This window comes from Astyanax mexicanus, chromosome 19 (genome assembly GCF_023375975.1).
Source record: "Astyanax mexicanus isolate ESR-SI-001 chromosome 19, AstMex3_surface, whole genome shotgun sequence".
Taxonomy (NCBI): Eukaryota; Metazoa; Chordata; class Actinopteri; order Characiformes; family Acestrorhamphidae; genus Astyanax; species Astyanax mexicanus.
In genome coordinates this window covers 20,889,884-20,909,060 of record NC_064426.1, presented here as the reverse complement: position 1 = coordinate 20,909,060, position 19,177 = coordinate 20,889,884, and the positions used below count along the sequence as shown (strand labels likewise).

General features: G+C 40.0%; 1 protein-coding gene across 1 annotated transcript; it reads left to right on the top strand.

The window, feature by feature from the left end:
• The first annotated feature begins 1,536 nt into the window (after positions 1 to 1,536).
• zgc:193811 (uncharacterized protein LOC559801 homolog) lies at positions 1,537 to 17,235 on the top strand. Its single transcript, XM_022677405.2, has 6 exons — positions 1,537 to 1,770; positions 4,075 to 4,254; positions 4,945 to 5,061; positions 6,456 to 6,547; positions 14,659 to 14,987; positions 16,822 to 17,235. The coding sequence occupies exons 1-6, from the start codon at positions 1,669 to 1,671 to the stop codon at positions 16,839 to 16,841; spliced, it is 840 nt and encodes a 279-aa protein (XP_022533126.2). The 5' UTR covers positions 1,537 to 1,668; the 3' UTR covers positions 16,842 to 17,235.
• The last annotated feature ends 1,942 nt before the right edge of the window (positions 17,236 to 19,177 follow it).

Sequence of the window (19,177 nt, the reverse complement as noted above, 5' to 3'; positions counted from 1 at the left end):
GCCCGTGTCCACCAGCGCGTTCACCGTCACTCCATTCAATGTGCATTTCAGGAAATAGCTGCTGAGTCCGGCAGTTCCGGAATCAGATCCCGAGGGTAAGCATAGCGTTCCTGGGGCCACCGTAACCCTCACTGCGTGGTCCCGGCTCCGTTTCCCGGCCGGCTGCAGTGCGCTCGCTTGTGGCCACGCCCCCCGCAGCGCCAGCACTCCAGTTGGGCATCAGACCGGCTCCGACCCCACCTCTGCGAATCACGGGCAACCGCGACGCCCCCCACGGTCCAGGATGGCTTGAGAGGATGAGTTCGGACCACTCCCTAGGTTACGGGGGAGGTACCAATTACGTAGGCTGGAGCAACACAGCACAACAAAACACAAGAGGCCCCACACACAGAAGAATAGAAACATGCCTACAGGCAGCCACACACACAACCCAGAGCCGCCACAATATGCATATAAGTATATTATATGTATGTTTACTTTATTACATTATTTACCTTTTTAAAAATATTTATTATATTTATTATTTAGATAATAGAACACTGACATTACAAATAGTACAGACTAATATTAGTTCTACTGTACTTGTAGGTATTAAAAAATAAACAACAAAATATAAATCGATATATAAATAAATATATATGACAGGCTTATTACCAAAGATATGTGAGGCGAGTATTAGCAGGGTACAGGTGGCTCAGCGTGGAGCTGCAGTCAAGTGGACATCGGCCAGCGGGCTGCACCCAAGTACTCATTCTGTTCATTTCGGACTGACCTGGGACCTAGATCACTCTGTATTACACACAGAGTGATCTATTTAAGTATTTATTTTATTGTTAAGTCAGTGTCTCAGAAAAGTAGAATATTATACAAGGCCTATTGGTACTTTTGGCATTGTGGGCAGTGTGCCAAGTCCTGCTGGAAAATGAAAGCAGCATGTCCATAAAAGTTGTCAGCAGAGGGAAGCATGATAACCAAACCATCACTGATTGGGGAAACTTCACACTAGACCTCAAGCAGCTTGGACTGTGTGTCTTTCCACTCTTCCTCCAGACTCTGTTCACTTGATTTCTAAATAAAATGTAAAATTTACTGATGCACAATGATGGTTTGGAGAGCCATGTTTGGAGAGCCATATCTGCTGGTGTTGCTCCACTGAGTTATATCAAATACAAAGTCAGTGCAGTGTTTTCCCAGAAAGTCATGCTTCCCTCTGCTGACCACGTTTATGTAGATGCGGATTACCAATTGGTCTTTTTTAATATTTCACTCTTACTGCAGACTCTGGTCCCTTGATTTCCAAATGAAATGCAACATTTACTAATGGTCAGTGATGGTTTTGGAGAGCCCTCTGCTGGTATCTTATTTAGATACACTTTAACAAAAATATTTTGCAAATGATCATTTTTTTGGTGTATTTTTGTGAAAATATGCTCTCTTTTAAAATTCCGATGCGCCACCACAGCGGCGTTGTCCCACACAGCTCTCTCATTGGACGGGTTCTGTACTGACCGGCGTCTGATTGGACGCTGTTGTGTTTCTATAGTAACGGTAAACGGTGGACTCTGTGGTAAGGAGCAGTCCGCTCAGAGCTATAGGGTTAATAAAATAACTCGAGCTGTGAGAATTTGACTGAACTCGGAGGTTTTCTGCTGGTTTTCTGGTGAGATAATGGAGCGGCTGTGTAGAGAAAGACTCAGTCTGACTCAGACCTCAGCGGGAGCTGCACACGCTTATCAACAGCCGCCTCCTTTCATCACTCACAGCTGTAAGGTGTGTATCTACACTTAGCTTAGCTTAGCTTAACTCAACTGAGTTATTATTGACTACAGTTTTGGGACACCTTCTTATTTATTGTTTCTTCTGATATAGAGAACATTAACGCTACCAGAGTTTATCCTGCTGCTGCTGTTTGAGGAACTGACTCTGCTTTCTTCACCATTAGAAACACTTGTAACTTTTTAACTAACTGTATTTGTCTTAAACTGCATACATTCTAATATGTTTTACATTAAAGCGAAAGCGGCCATCAAACCAAGCTGAACTGCTTGGATTTTTGCACCAGGAGTGGCATAAAGTTATCCAAAAGCAGTGTGTAAGACTGGTGGAGGAGAACATGCCAAGATACATGAAAACTGTGATTAGAAACCAGGGTTATTCCACCAAATATTGATTTTTGAACTAATAAACTCTTAAACCTTTATGAATATGATATTGTTTTCTTTGCATTATTTGAGGTCTGAAAGCTCTGCACCTTTTTTGTTATTTCAGCCATTTCTCATTTTCTGTAAATCAATGCTCTAAATGACAATATTTGTATTTGGAATTTGTAAGAAATGTTGTCCGTGGCTTTTAAAATAAAAAGTTCATTTTACTCAAACATATACCTATAAATAGCAAAATCAAAGAAACTGATTCAGAAACTGAAGTAATCTCTTGTTTTTCCCCCAGAGCTGTATATGTGTCTATATCAGTGTACAATGTCATACAAACACTGTATAACAATACATATTACATCTTTTAGTTTATTTTATGCATTTTTATGAGGTTGGCATTGTTATTTTGCCATGTCTGCATTGCTGCCTGGATAAGTTGAATGATTCCTTTGAGTAGGTTAAGAAATACATTTTAATATGTGTTATTTTATTTCTTAAAGTTTTGAAGACTTTTTTAAATACTCATTTAAATTTTTTATTTATGTATTTAAATAAATTGTATTTTTTTGTGTAAGCAAAATGCACACAGTGACCAGAGTGTCATAACAGAAAACAATATTATTAATAAAATATTAATTAATTATATTTTACATTTCAATGATTAATTTAACTATTTTCATAAAAATATCAAGCTATTTAAAGGTGTACAAGAATTCTCTTTGGACCAGATAACTCCCCCCATAAAAAAGTAATCATTGAAATCAGTGACATCCCAACCTTAATACTGTTATATTTTCAAGGGACTAAAGGCACTTGCTGAATGTTTAGAGATTAGTAATACAAATTAACTTAATTTTTCTCATATTGTCTGTATAATGTAGCTAAGATAAAGCTTAAGCTGTCCACCCTGAAAAATATCACGCAGGTAGGGATGTATTGTAATATCTCCGGGTAGTTTTGATGCTTTTTAAAATATTGTGAAGTGATGGAGTAAATGTGTTTTGTTAGTTGTTTTTCCCCAGTTATTCCCCAGTATACTCAATAACATCAACTTGTTTATTGTTAAAAGAGCAATTAAGATATTATTATAGACAAAATATTTCACACCCATATTTACAACATGGATGTATGGACAGCGTAACATTAAAATGTTGATACATCAGTGATCTGGATCTTTTCCACCCGATTCTGATCCTTATGTGATCGACCCAGTTTCTGATCACATGATCGGATCGGGGACATCTTTACACACAGGCCTTTGCCTGTACACAAGTATAGACAGAACACTTGCCTGTAATGAACCGAAAGGTTTGGAGGACAGGAAAATATATATATTTTTAATTAAGTGCAGGAAAGTGCCAATTTTATGATTTTCATTCATTTTATTTTAACAGTTGCAGTTTTACTTTATTTTTTAAAAATATATTCTAGTAAAATAACAGTTAGGATTTTCAGTACTACTTCTTATCAATCATGGGACCTTTTTATGTAATACTTGAATTAAAATCCTAGATTAAGGTGTGTAATATCAGGCAGAACATTGACAAACATATTGTTTTAGAAAACAACAGAAACAGAAATCAACAATTCCACATGTTTAAAACTCTAATTGCCAATAGTCTGAACTCTTATAAATATAAAATATATTCAAATAAATGAAAAAATTGAGAATACATAGTATTCTTATAATAGTCTTGTAATATCGTGGAATCCTAGATAAGACTTTTGTATGGTTATTAATGTTTAGTTAGCTAACAAGTAATTGATAATTATAATAAACATATGTTTGATTGTGGAAGTCCTTATTTTTATGGTGTTTCCACATTTATAGCTGATCATCTTTGAGCACATGATGCAGTACAGTTTTAAGTAAAGAATATTTCTCTTTTTTTTGTAAACATTTTTCTTTTTTTGATTCCAGAATGCCCCTCTTCCTCCTCTACTTCAGCGGCAGAATCGAGTTTCTGGACCTCTCCATTACTCTGTTACTTCTCACACTGAGCATGACCATAAACCCATCTATGGACCGCTGAGGACCACCATCTATTCTAAAGCCTCTCCTCACTGGAACACACACTTCCTGAATGAACTGGCTCAAAAGGTAGGGTGTGTATTTGTGTGTGTTTAGAGTAATAATGAATTAGATTTCTAAAAAGTGCTTTTTTATAAAGGGTTTACACATGTTCTAAATCTAAAACCACATTGATAAAAACATTAAACAGAAAACTTATGATTTCTTTTACCGTAATTTACAGATAAAGAGATAAGAACAGGCAGTACGCTGACATGCCATGTCATAGGACGTGTCCTATAGAAATTAAATAATGCGGCACTGATCTTCAGGATATGCTCCTTGCATTAAATATGGATGCAATTTCTGCTAAAGTCAATTGCCTCTTAGCATGAACTATTCTAGCCTCGTATAGAAGCTACGATCATTACCAACCACTGTTCTGTTCACTGTGGGTTGTAATGCCCTCGCTTGAAGTCTTCTAATATATGTTACCAGATTTTGCCATGAGCATGCTGGCTGGAGTTTAACTTCACTCACAAGATAACACCTCACAACTTATACAGATGTGGGCATTCTTTGTCATGTCAGTTTCAGTTTGAATCACCTGGTTTTGAGCCTTGGTTCTTCCCAAGGTTTCTTCCTTCAGCTTTTACATCTTTTATTGTTTTATCATTGTGTTACTTTTTGTGTTATTTCTAGATTTCTACAAATCTGCTTTGTGACGTCAGGTCCTATAATAATAATAATGGTGTCTGTCTTGCTGTTTCCTCATTACAGCTCCGACACTGCAGGTCAGTCAGGGTTGTTTCAAAGCCTGTCAGCGAGATGCAGGACTGCTACAGGGGACGGTCAGCACCACATGAGCCTCTAGATGACCACCATAGGACCCTGCTGGTAAGAGGGCCTGGGAGGATAGGGAACCATTACCACTCTAGCCACTTTAAAGCTGCAGGAATCGTATTGAGGTGTGAATCTTAAAAGTGATCAAAGAGTTTCAGAGGGTTATTTTCTATTATTACTACTTCTCTACTGGGAAAAGCTGTGCATATACATCTGTGTCACCAATGGGTGCAACTTAAAGTAGCTGAAAGCATTCATTAAAAGGGGTGTACACAAATATTTAGACATAGCTAGCGATGGGGGCCCTAATTTCAGTTGTTGCTAAAGTATCTATATATTCTAAATATCTAAATATCTATTTTTCAATCTGGGGTCGCCGTGGGGTCCAGCAAACTTAAGAATACCACTATGATCAGTCGCTGCGCTTTCCTCTGAACGGCAATGCTGCATCAGCAGAAGTTTAAAAAAGAGGTGGTGGCTGACTTCACATGCCTCAGAGAGGGCATGTGCTAGTCTTCACCTAGTGATGGGGGATTTATAGCTCACTAGACGCTGATTGGGTGGGACAATCTACCTAAATAGGAGAAAATTAGAAATAAATCTGTAAAAAAAAAAAAAAAATGAAATCTACTTATTCATTCTTGCTTGTCAGTCAAATTAATGTGACTTGATTTCAAGATGGTGGGGCCCAGAGAGCTACCTCACGGTACTGTGTTTATAATAATGTGTTTCAATAAATTACCTATGCAATTTTAAAGGTATCAGTGTCTCGTTTTAAACTTCAGGGCCCTCAGAATTCTACCAACAATGTTTTGAGTTACTTTGAGTTTGTTAATTGTGTAAAAATAGTGATTTTAATTGCATCATAAGCCTGTTGGGAGCATCAGCTAAAAGCTCTGTATTTCTCAATGCTATGAGCTAATGGAGGAGGGCTATTTACTAAAAGTTTGTATGCATTATCCTGTTTCACTTCACTGCACTAGACTACACAACAAGTCCATTTCACACTAGATTTCTCCTTTAAACCTCCCTTTCGTTCTAAATATATACTTTATTTTTTAAGCTGTAAATACCAGAGTAAAGCTGATGAATACAGGATAAGTTCCAGAGCTGACAGTAGCATGATGGATGCAGACGAGGGACCTGACAGGAAGGTGCACATCAGAGAGTTTAAAGCAGGGATTTATGGACTAAATGAGTAAAGGAGAGGAAGAAGAGATTACGAGCAGAGAGGGAAGGAGCTGGAAGAAAACATTAGAATGTCAGAGTGAGGAGAAGTGCATACATTAATGCTAAATAATGATAATTCATGCAAAGCATCTTAATGGATAGGCTTCTTTCTCTCTTAGCCTAAGGATTATATAGCTCTCAGCAGGCCTGGCGGTCCGCTCTAATGGAGTTTCAGTTCTGATGGAGGGTCTTACTCTGCTTCTTATTGCTTTAATCAGGAGCTGTATGGACAACTCGAACAAGCTCCACCCCTGTTTCCCAAAGAGCCGCTGCTCAGCACATCTCAGGAGGACTACAGGCGCTTCAGCAGGTGATATCTGATATCTGAGCACTAGAGGGCAGTGCAGCAGGACATTTGGATGGTGAATCAGGCCTGTGGTGGCAGTGCTGGTGGTGGTACTTGATATTATGGGGTGTAATCGTTTATACTGGCAGAAGTGGGTTGGAGATTCAGTCGTAAATCACCAGCTGAGAGAAAACAGCCATGGATCATTCCGCTGGACCCGTGAAGAGACTCTAAAAGTGTGTGGGGTCCGAAATGTCCGTACTGCGCTACTGCAAATCATACTCATAAAAAGCAAAGAGATTAACAGTTGCTCACAGCTACCTGCAGCGTGCCTGTTTGGCTGTTTATGCACAAGATGAGTCATGACTGGACAGTCCTACCATCATTTAAAGAGACAGTGTCATGGGAAACTGAAAAAAACACCCCATGTTAACCTTTTGGGGCTTTTTAAAAATATATTTAAACACATGGCATTTATAATAGTTTCTTGTGAGGAAATATTTTGGACACATCTATTCACTTAGCAGCACTATAGCAACCCTTTGGAAACTATAGTAACCACTTAGTAGCACCACATATACCTCCTAGGACGGCATACCAACCACCTAGACACTATTTGACAACCCCCTGGGATACCACAGCAGCCACCATATCTGGAAACAAGCTTGTTCTTTAAACTAGCTCACAGATGCTCAACTGCTTTCTTCAAAATGAAAAATTATTAATAAGGTAACTTTATATACAATGCAAGCTCTCTTATTGCTGATAGAAATGTTTAGAAATTATGTGGCTAGTGTGGCAAACCTCTACCATATTTTTTGCACTATAAGGCACACCATATTATAAGGCACACTATCAAAAAAAATTTATATATATATATATATATATATATATATATATATATATATATATATATATATATATATATATATATATATACATACATATATATTGCGCATTTTACGCAACATTAGTAACTAGTAGTAGGAACTAAATCTCGCCACCACCTGTAAAGCTAAGCTAAGTTAATTAAACAAAATTGTAAAAACATTTCAGATGAGTCAGACAAGTCAAATGAGCACTGGATGTACACAGATTTCTCTCCTGAAAACTGTTTATTTGGGTGAGTAAAGCACGTCCATTTATTTACAGTACGCTTAGATTTCCAGATTTTACACTAAAGCTGGAGCATTAGCATTAGTGGCTAACTGCTAGCGGTTAGAGACTAATGCCACCCAACAGAGCTACACTGAGGTTCTGGTAACCCTGAGTGTTTTGGTAAGCCAGGGCAATATTAGCTAGTGGTTTGTCCCACATAGCTTGATTTAACACAGGTTACAGTCTAAACAGCAAAGGAGCTACATAAGGCGCACCGGATTAAAAGGCACACTAATGATTTTTGTAAAAATAAAGGATTTTAAGTGCGCCTTGTAGTGCAAAAAATACGGTAACTGTACCACAAACAGAGTGGTTTTAATTTCCTCTCCATTATGCATTTTACACACACCACCATACCGCTAGTGCTGCACCTCCAATGAAGCATACCAGTACTGCTCCCTAGCTAACGATAACCAGTTAGCATAACAAGCTAATACACTGGAGTAATGGTAGCTCAGCTCTGTGGAGTCAAAAGCTCGCCTTGCTCTGTTCTGCCTGGAGAGAAGTGAGAACAGCAGTCATGCAAAAAATATAAATAAATAAATAATAATAATAATAGTAAAAATACCGTAATATACAATAAAAACGCCAGAACCTTGCCAAATACTGTGATATACATTTTTGGTCATACCGCCCAGCACTACTACAAGATAAAGAGAGGACAATAAAGAGGGATAAAAATAAACTCATTGACAAAAAAAGTAAGACACCCTAAACATTGAAAAATCAGTATTATAGGTGTGGTCTGATTATCACTCCTAACGATACAAGAGACACAAACAGGTCAGCGATATTATATATATATATATATATATATATATATATATATATATATATATATATATATATATATATATATATATATACTGCACGTCATGTACTGGCATTTTTCAGAAGGATAATGCTCACCTACTAAAAGCAAGGGCCAGAATTATTGCAAATCATGCATTTATTGGAACAGCTGGGATGCTGCATTAGACAAGCTGCATGACTGGGATTCGAAGCAGCAATATTCAGATCATAGTGGCAATTCTTTGGACCAATGGCCACGCATGTATCTCCATTGACAGAGCTGTTGATGCAAAGCAAGGTGCTTAATGGTTCATAAAATCAAGAGAAAATTAAAATATAAAAATGTAAGGCATCTTTATCTCATTGCTAGCAAATTATCAAACCTGTGCACTGACTGTACGAGTGGCTTTCAAATGCATCTCTCTGTTTATATTCAACAGTCGGGCTAATGTAATTGAAATCTCGAGTCCTGTTTCTGGCCAACAACAGCAGCTGCAATCCCAACACGCAAACACAAAGAACGCTCACTGCCACGGAGTGATGCATGGCCGTGTGTAAGTGATAAGTTGGCCGTGGACTCCTTCCAGGGCTCGGTTGAATAAGTACATTTGGTTGAGCTGACCTCAGAACTGAGAGGGTTACTGAATCATCGGGAAACACTTTGTTTAAAGAGCACTTAAAACCCCCTTCCTTGGCTTTAAGGGGTTTTGGAGGAAGCACTCTGAATCCTAGACGCTTGCAGATCGATTCCTTACCTGTGAAAGAGGAAAGAAGGTTACTCTCAAAGGGCCCACAAACTCCAAAATGCATCTCTATTGACAGGGCTGTTGATGCACATCAAGGTGCTGAAGCTAGAGGCTAATGGACGTAAAACATAGCAAACGAGCCACACAATTTTACAGATTTTTCTTTAATAATGTGCCAGATTATTAATGATGCCATAAAATTAATGCATTTATTGAGTATACAAGAGACACAAACAGGTCAGCGATTAGTGCAGTGCATCAGGTACTGGAATTTTTCAGCAGACTAATAATAATCACTTACAAACAGCAAGATTGCAACAGTTCTTTGGTGTGCCAGGTCGCCAGAATTATAGCAAATCAAGCATTTATTGGACCAACTGGGGCGCCAGCTTTGGCAGATGTAGACCCTGAGTGTGCAGGATCTACAGGCACAGCTTCAACATCTGTGAGATTCAACAAATGTACTGCAGGTACAATGTGGAACCTGTATGCCTCTATGCCCAACCGTATCTTAGAGCTTAGTTTATCTGCCCGAACCCGAACCGACCCGAGGCCCGACCTGAACTTGGGCCGGGTTGGGTCGGGCTCAGAAAAATAGTGTGTGATGTAGGTGTTTGTTTTTTAAAGCTATATTTATTTTATATAAAGCTATGGTGTGATAATTACAATGTAGCTAAGGAACAAATTAAACTGTTTTAAATAAAAAGGTTGCACAAGTTAGAATGTTATAGTCACGCAGCTCTGGGGCTCACGCACACGTGGGCTCCTCCACTTGTCCACATTTGACTTGCAGTGCAGTGTGTTGATGTTCTTAAACATTTTTGTATAATAATAGGTCTATGCTTCTTCAGTGTTGCTGTGTTAATTAATATCATTCTGAACAGACTTCGGTTATTCAAACAGCCACAAAATGTTTTTAGGGACCTCAGTTTTAACGCTCTACTTACTAAAAAAAATGTCGGATTTAAATTGGGCTCGGGCTTATAATGACTTTATAGTTTATAGGGTGGGTTGGGTTGGGCTCGAGCAGAACATGCACAGACTCGGGTCGGATTTTTTGGGCCCATATCTCATCTTGTGTCCAGTTATTTGGTATTTATTTTGAGTATTGTTGTTTCATGTTTAAATATGTGACTTTGGTTGGGGTTAAAATTGCTCAGTTGTGATGTTACTACAGATAACATTCCCATGTGGAGCCTGTATGGTAGCCTAATTGGGAGGGGTTAAATATGCACCTCATCTGAGTTGTAATCTGCACATGGATTTAAGTGGGCTGTAGTGGTCGGGCCCATTTGGGAAGCCCAGCTGAGTCCAAGTAAAATCCCACACACCCACACATTGACACATTAACCTGGAACCTACATAGCCTACGGTCCACTCATGTTAGTCCACTCATGTTAGTTGTTTGTTTTTCTGTGTAAATAATCCGATCTGAACTCGCAAGCGTGAGCAGCATGCTATGCTACCGCGCGGACCGCGATGCCGGCCTCTCGGGCAAAGTACGTGGAGGTGGGGTGTGTGTTTACGTCAACACAGCATGGTGTAACAACGCTGCGCTGATCTCCAGCTACTGCTCGCCGCTGGTGGAGTTTGCTGTAGTCAGAGCCAGGCCATTCTACCTGCCCAGAGAGCTTAGCAGCGTGTACATAATAGCAGTGTATGTAGCACCCAGTGCTAATGCTAATGCTAACGGTGCTAATGCTAACGCTCTGCAAGAACTGTACACTGTTATCTCCAAACTCCAGAACTCACACCCCGACGGACTGTTTATTGTTGCTGGTGATTTCAATCACAGTAATCTGAAGGCTCTGCTGCCCAGCTTTCACCAACATGTGGATTTTCCAACCCGTGGAGCTAATCTGCTCGATTGTGTGTATACTAACATTCCCGGTTCGTACAGAGCAGAGCCCCGCCCCCACTATGGCTACTCTGATCATATCACTGACATGCTCATCCCAGCATACAGACAGCTCATCAGACGTGCCAAATCAGAGAAGAAGCAAGTTACAACCTGGCCTCCAGGAGCCATCTCTGCTCTTCAGGACTGTTTTGAGCACACTGACTGGGACATGTTCAGAGAAGCTGCTACTTCTGATGACTCCATCAACCTGGAGGAGTACACAGACTCAGTGACTGGCTACATCAGCAAGTGCATTGAGGATGTTACTGTCTCCAAAACCATCACATCCCGCCCCAACCAGAAGCCGTGGATGACTGCAGAGGTGCATGTGCTGCTGAGATCCCGAGACAAGGCCTTTAAGTCAGGGGACAGGGCTGGCCTCCGAACAGCTAGAGCCAAGCTCTCCCGGGGGATCAGAGAGGCAAAGCGCACCTACGCAAAGAAAATCCACGCCCACTTCCAGGACACTACTGACACTCGGCGCATGTGGCAGGGCATCCAGACCATCACCAACTACAAGTCACCCTCCCCTGCTTGTAACAGTGATGCCTCCCTTCCAGATGCACTGAACTCCTTCTACGCAAGGTTCGAAGCACAGAACTACACGACAGCAAGGAAGACTACACCTCCTCCAAACGACCAGGTACTGTGCCTGTCCTCAGCTGATGTGCGGAAAACTCTACTCAGAGTCAACCCACGGAAAGCCCCAGGACCAGACAGCATTCCTGGCAGAGTGCTCAGAGGATGTGCAGAACAACTCACGGATGTTCTCACGGACATTTTCAACATCTCTCTGAGTACTGCAATCGTGCCGATGTGCTTCAAGACGACCACCATCGTCCCTGTGCCGAAGAAGTCTCAAGTGTCCTGCCTTAATGACTACCGTCCCAAGCTGGTCATGAGGCACATCAAAAACCAGCTCCCGTCCTCACTGGAACCTCTGCAGTTTGCGTATCGTCCAAACAGATCAACAGACGATGCCATCTCTACTGCGCTCCACCTGGCTCTCACCCACCTGGACAACAAAGACTGCTATGTTCGAATGCTGTTCATCGACTTCAGTTCAGCATTCAACACCATCATCCCTCAGCATCTGATCGGAAAACTGAGCTTGCTGGGCCTGAACTCCTCCCTCTGCAACTGGGTTTTAGACTTCCTGACTGAGAGACCACAATCAGTCAGGATTGGAAACAACACCTCCAGCACCACCATACTGAGCACCAGCGCCCCCCAGGGCTGTGTGCTCAGCCCACTGCTGTTCACTCTGCTGACTCATGACTGTACTGCAAAGTACAGCTCAAACCACATCATCAAGTTCGCTGATGACACAACTGTCGTTGGCCTCATCAGCAAGAACGACGAGTCAGCATACAGAGAGGAGGTGCAGTGGCTGACGGACTGGTGCAGAACCAACAACCTATCTCTTAACGTGGATAAAACCAAGGAGATGGTTGTTGACTTCAGGAGAGCTCCAGGTGTCCACCACCCGCTGAACATCAACGGCTCTGCTGTGGAAATTGTGGATAACACCAAGTTCCTCGGTGTTCACATTGCAGAGAACCTCACCTGGTCCCTCAACACCAGCTCCATAACCAAGAAAGCCCAGCAGCGCCTCTACTTCCTGCGGAGACTGAGGAAAGCACATCTCCCACCCCCCATCCTCACCATGTTCTACAGAGGGACTGTAGAAAGCATTCTGAGCACCTGCATTACCGTCTGGTTTGGGAATTGCAACACCTCAGACCGCAAGACCCTACAGCGGATAGTGCGGACAGCTGAGAAAATCATCGGAGTCTCTCTTCCCTCCATCACCGAGATCTACACCACACGCTGCATCCGCAAAGCCACCAGCATTGTGGACGACCCCACCCATCCCTCACACGGACTCTTCGCTCGGATGCCGTCCGTCAGGAGAAGATACAGGAGCATCCACTACTAGACTCTGCAACAGCTTCATCCACCAGGCAGTCAGACTTCTCAACGCACAGAGACAGAACTGAACTCCCACCCCACCCACCACTCACCCAACACACTTGCACAAAACTAAACTGTACACCCCCCCCCCCCCTTTACACTCACAAAGAACTGAACTTCACCCACACACACACCCAGTCAGCACACAGAGGCTGACATGACTTTATTTGCTGCACTCTTAAAAACTATAAACTCTACCTCAGTAACTGCTGTGATTATATATGTTACAGTATGTCACACATCTCTGCACCTTATCCCCACTATACACTTTATTATACCGTATCGGTACTGCACTGTCCTGTCTTTAAATTGTCTCGTCTTTTGTATTTATTGTATTTATTGTTATTTAGTGTTATAATTTTATAATTTTATGTTGCACTGTCGTCACTCCTGCACTTTATGTTGTCTATTGCTTGTTGTTCTATGTTGCACCATGGTTCCGGAGGAACGTAATTTCATCACACTGTGTACCTGTACTCAGATGTAATGACAATAAAAGCCTCTTGACTTGACTTGACCTTGCTATTTGTAATCAGAATGAAATATGTTTTTTTTTTCCTATTACTAAAGGCTTATTAAACATGAATCCTATATTGTGCTTTTATTGGCCGGTTTACCAATTGTTGCCACTGTCAATGGCTCACAGAAGCCACACATTATAGAAGTTTTAACACTGTAACACACTGAAGATTTAGTCTTGCCCACCCTGGGGATTACTTTGGTTTCTGCTTCTCATGTGTGTTTAGCTCCAGTTTGTATGGAGTTAAGAGATGGTGAAAGATGAGAGTTATCTTTGGTTCCTTTATGAAGCCATATTTCTACTAATCTAGAGGTGGTGAGCTGCTCTCCAGAATCAACAATACCCTATTTTCCCAAAGTCGGCATTACATTTCACTGTTTTTCCAGCTTAGACTAAAACTTTCTCAGGTAGGCTGGGTTTGGGTCAGTTTGGGGCATGTAAATATAATGAGGGTTGGGAAATTGGCCTGTTTTAAAGGTTTGTCTTTGAATATTCTGGATTTTCTTTTGAAGAACAATAGAGTTTAAGGTCCATGATTTAAAGATGGGAATGGGATTCTCCTGCCCATTGATACTAAGTCTGCCTGCAGATCATGTACAGTAAAAGAAAGGGAGTGGGTAGGGCAAAGACAAATACAGTATACAGTATAATCACTGGTAGAAGCATTTAAACAGTGGAGAATCTGCTGGATATTAAAAGGCATGGACAAAGAGATAAGGATGTTTCTCTATATTAGCTTGATCATTGCCTTATTTTTGTAGTTTTACAGAAATATCTCAGTGTTGTTTTGTCCTGATTATGAAGGAGGAGTGTGTTTGTTTTTGGCTGTTGAGTTTAAATATGTATATGTATCCTTCAGAATCGTATATAGAACCTTTAACTTTGGTAAAATTTCTTTATTTACTTAGTTACACTGTATCTTGATTAAATGGCTTACTCCTCTAGCAACCATCTTTCTCACTGGTGTTTTACTCAGAATATGTCTTTCCGCTCCTTTTTCTCAAGTCTTAAAACATTTTTTTCCCTTTTCTCTCTTCTGTTTTAGATCTGAACTGGCTCCGCCTTCTGCCCTAAATGCCCCACCCATTCAAGGAACCCTGACCAAGAGTGCAGCACTCAGCCGCATGCGCCCACATAAAGTCACGCCCAATCCAGCCTCGGAGCTGCCCCGCCCATGCTTGGCGCTGCCCCACAGTGCTGGAAACAGTCTGTACATGGATAGCTTCACTGTACCTGCCTGTCTACCCAAACTACACACCCCTGATGCTGCTCAGGGCGGGGCACAGTGCGGAGAGCAAAGAGGGAAGAGGGCACTGGAGCACATTTTGGGGGTGCCTAAGATGTATCACACAGAGTATCAGACCTATGGGAAAGGTGAGATGGTGCTTGTGTGAAAAGGACGAGGGAACATGTTCGTAGATGAGCAGATCCGGTCAATAATGAATGTTGTTATTCTATGACCTTTGAGGGACCATAGCACCATAGTACTTTTATATGGCCTTTGAGGAAAACCACTGTTGATTTCTTAAAAAAACAAGGTTTGGAAGCTGAAAAATTGGTAGATGTGGCCTTTGAGGGATGCCATAGAAGAACCACTGTTGGTTTCTTAAAGAACCATGGTTTGGGAGCTAAAAATGGTAGGTGTGAGGATCTGCACCTATAGCCTAACCTATAGTTAACAAAATACATTACTAGATTGACTAGATGTGCATTGGTTGTGTATCGCCAAGCAATTTACAATATTCTTCAGGAAAAATTGTCGATTTTCTTGTTATTCTTATTTTTCTATTGTTTTTTGCCACATTTTTATCATGTTCCATTTAGAATACTGTAGCAGCTGCATAGAAACCACCTTGCAACCACCAAGCAATATTATAGCAACCATATGAAATACTCAGAGGTGGAAAAAGTACTGAAAAATTGTAATTAAGTAAAATTACCTTTACTTTGCTAAACTTCTACTCAAGTAAAAGTAAAAGTACCCATCTAAAAATCTACTCGAGTAAAAGTAAAAAGTACTCAATTTAAAATGTACTTTGAGTAAAAGTAACATAGTTACATTTAATTATTTGATGTAAAAAAGTAAAAACAAATCATAAATTAAATTGTTTTTAATGAGCTATTTTTCCACATAATAATTTGGACCTTTTCGTCAGTATTTGTTCAGACCACCCCATAAAACAAGTGGCATAGGATTCTATGATCCATTTTTTTCTTTACTATTAAACGTTTATGGTAATATAGGTGACTATAAACTGTAATTTTACAGTTCATTATTATTTTTTAACCTGCCATTGCTATGCTTTAACTGCTATTTACATGTTTTTTTTTTACATTTAAGCAGATTGTGTAATGATAAAAGTACTTACACCACATGCTTTCGCAGGTTTGATGTGGAAGTTTTTAAAGCTGACAGCTCCGTCTGGCGAGGCACATTTTGTATTGCATGAGGACGTTATTGCCTCGTTATTCCACACGCGAGCATTCGTGCCAATTTTTTTTTAATTCAGACAATTGTTTTTGTTTCCCTCAGCATTTTATTTTTTACTCAGCAATCGGGAGTTTTCCAATGTAGCAAAGTAAATAACTTGTGTCAAAATGTACTTGAGTAAAAGTAAAATTACCTATTTTAAAAACTACTTTAAAAATGACAAATTACTCATAAAATCTACTCAATTACAGTAACTTGAGTAAATGTAATTAATTACTTTCCACCTGTGAAAATACTACATCAACCAACTTCTTAAAAGTTAATCAGGGTTTCTTTATTTTGAAACTGTGCATCAACCCTTTCAGGTGCTTTAAGGGAACCTTCAAGAAAAGGTTTTTTAAAAAAAAAAATACTTGAAGCACCTTCAGCTTTCTTGAAGGTTCCTCAAAGCACCTTAAAGTTTCACCCCTAAAAGTTCCTTAGGCAACTTAGCAACATAATGATAACCACTGAGAACTGATATCACCTGGAATACTGTATAAACTGTTTATCAATAAAGATTCATGTTTTAGAAGCTGGGAAATTGACAAGTGTTCCAAAACATGTCTTCTAATGAAACGAAAACTACTTCCTCTATGGCATTCCTCCAAGAACCCTTTGAAGCACATTTATCGTTAGGAGTGGAACATCTATCTGTCCCATCTGTAGCATATGGTCAATAAACATATATTTATATTTGAGGAACAGAGTGTGTATATGTGTGTGTGTGAGTCACAGAGAGAGAGAGATCTTGCTGAACAGGCAGTTGACTTCACGGCGAGACAGCTGAAGCAAGCGAAGCTGTTGTGTGTGCACGGAGGAGCGAGACAGGGAGGCCGGGAGTGGAAGAAAAATAGCAGGCTTTTGGCAGCATCTCACAAATTAGCTTTTGAATCCATGTGAGTTTTTCCCGCCCCTGTTCTTCACTCTCTTCCGCCCACCTGCTCTCTGGATCTCTGCCTCCCCTCCTCTTCCGTCTCCCACCGCAACCTGCCAGACAGACGGAGGGAGAGCAAGTGCGAGAGAGGGAGGAGTAAAGATTTAAGAGCCGTGAACAGAAATTTCATACAGCATATTGAAAAGAATACTCGATACCAGTTATCATTGATCTAATCTACAACTTGTACTATGATTAAAGGAATATTACAGGAACACCTGCTTAGTCATTGTTTCTTTAAAACATCAAGTACAGTCTTTTAGATTTTTGAGCATTGCTGTGATAATTTGATTGCATACAATAAGAGACCACTTAAGAATTATGAGTGTCTTTGATTTTACCAAATTGAGAACCAGAAGATGGATGATCACAAGCCATTGAACCAAGCTGGGCTGCCTGACTTTTTGCACCAGGAGTGTAAAGCATAAAGTTATCCAAAAGCAGTATGTAAGACTGGTGGAGGAGAACATGCCAAGATGCATGAAAACCAGGGTTATTCCACCAAATATTGATTTCTGAACTCCTAAATCTTTATGAACATGAACTTGTTTTCTTTGCATTATTTGAGGTCTAAACTCTGCTAGCTCTGCATCTTTTTAGTTATTTCAGCCATTTCTCATTTTCTGCAAATAAATGCTCTAAATTACAATATTTTTATTTGGAACTTTGGAGAAATGTTGTCTGTAGTTTATAGAATAAAACAACAATGTTCATTTTACTCAACCCTTTACCTATAAATAGAAAAATCACTGATTCAGAAACTGAAGTGGTCTCTTAATTGTTTCCAATGCTGTAATTCTTTTTATTATTAATAATAAACTTGCACAACTTGCCACCACAGTTTTTAAGATATAGAAACTGCTCTTTTACACTAGATTGCTCAGCCTGCTTGTGTGTTTTAGCTTGTATGCTTGTATATACTTGTTTTTTTTTTTTTTCATCTTAAATTAATCCCAATCACTTACATAATCCCAATCTTCATATTGCCCTCAGCCACCAAACTGCATGTGCTGCTCCAGGGCAGCCACAATGACCAGCACTTATCTAGTAATAGTTTTCCATCCTTCTTTCCTCCCATTCTTTCCTATTCATTTTTCACACATGCCCAAGCCATAGAGATTCTGTGTCCCACCAGCCACTGCACTGCATGTGCTTCTTTAGTATTATAGGTCCCCAAGTTCCAATGTTATTAGAGTTAGAATAACAATTAAAGTTATTCAGTTCATTTGGCAGAGGTTTTAATACTATGGCTGATTGGTGTATGTGACATGCGTTGTATTTCTTGTGGACAACTAGGGAGGTTGTCTTTTAACCCCCCCTCACTAATGAATGTGAAGAAGTGTCTGTATGTATGATGTGTAGGTGAGGGTCACATATCACAGAGTGAATTATGACCAACACACACACACACACACACAAACACACAATCTGCTGAAGTCATAAATCATTCTATTGATCCTCCTGTCCTGAGTACTGTACAAGCAGTGGAGTTGCTTTTATCAAATATTTGTTTTTCATATTCTCTTCTTATCATTATATTTCATATTTTTACATAAAATTTTAGAACAAATAAATCTAAAATCTTGAAGATGAAGTCTTTGAAGTCTTTTAAAAGGTTTGAATACTGCTTTTTGACTGGACATAAGGTTTCTTTGTAGCAATGTATTTCTATGTTTTTTCCCAAAAGGAATGAATGGTTTGCAAAGATTTCACAATACAAGTACATCAGTAACACCCAACCAACCACATGGGCCACCACTGGACATCATAACAACCAACTGGGATAACATTACAATTGCCTAGCAACCATTTAGCAACTCCATAACAATCACCTAAGACTATATAGCAGTCGTCTGGGATACTCATAACAAATGCCACTAAGCAACACCACAGCAACCACCTTGCAATACCATCTTAACGTCCTAAAATCACCCACCTGGGATATTGCATTAAACATTTAGATTCACTATAGCATCCATTTGGGATTCCATAGCAACCACCTAAAAGCACCACAGCATCCACCTTGCAATACCATCTTAACATCGTAAAATCACCCACCTGGGATACCACATTAAACATTGAGCTACACCATAGCATGCATTTGGGATTCCATATCAACCACCTTGCAGTGTCATCTTAACATCATAAAAACACCTT

What these genes read in the sequence shown, in the direction of transcription:
- zgc:193811 (XM_022677405.2), top strand. Translation starts at nt 1,669, where the DNA reads ATGGAGCGGCTGTGTAGAGAAAGACTCAGTCTGACTCAGACCTCAGCG. An exon ending in TGAATGAACTGGCTCAAAAG is followed by an intron (nt 4,255 to 4,944) that starts GTAGGGTGTGTA and finishes TCCTCATTACAG; the next exon opens with CTCCGACACTGCAGGTCAGT. An exon ending in GACTACAGGCGCTTCAGCAG is followed by an intron (nt 6,548 to 14,658) that starts GTGATATCTGAT and finishes CTTCTGTTTTAG; the next exon opens with ATCTGAACTGGCTCCGCCTT.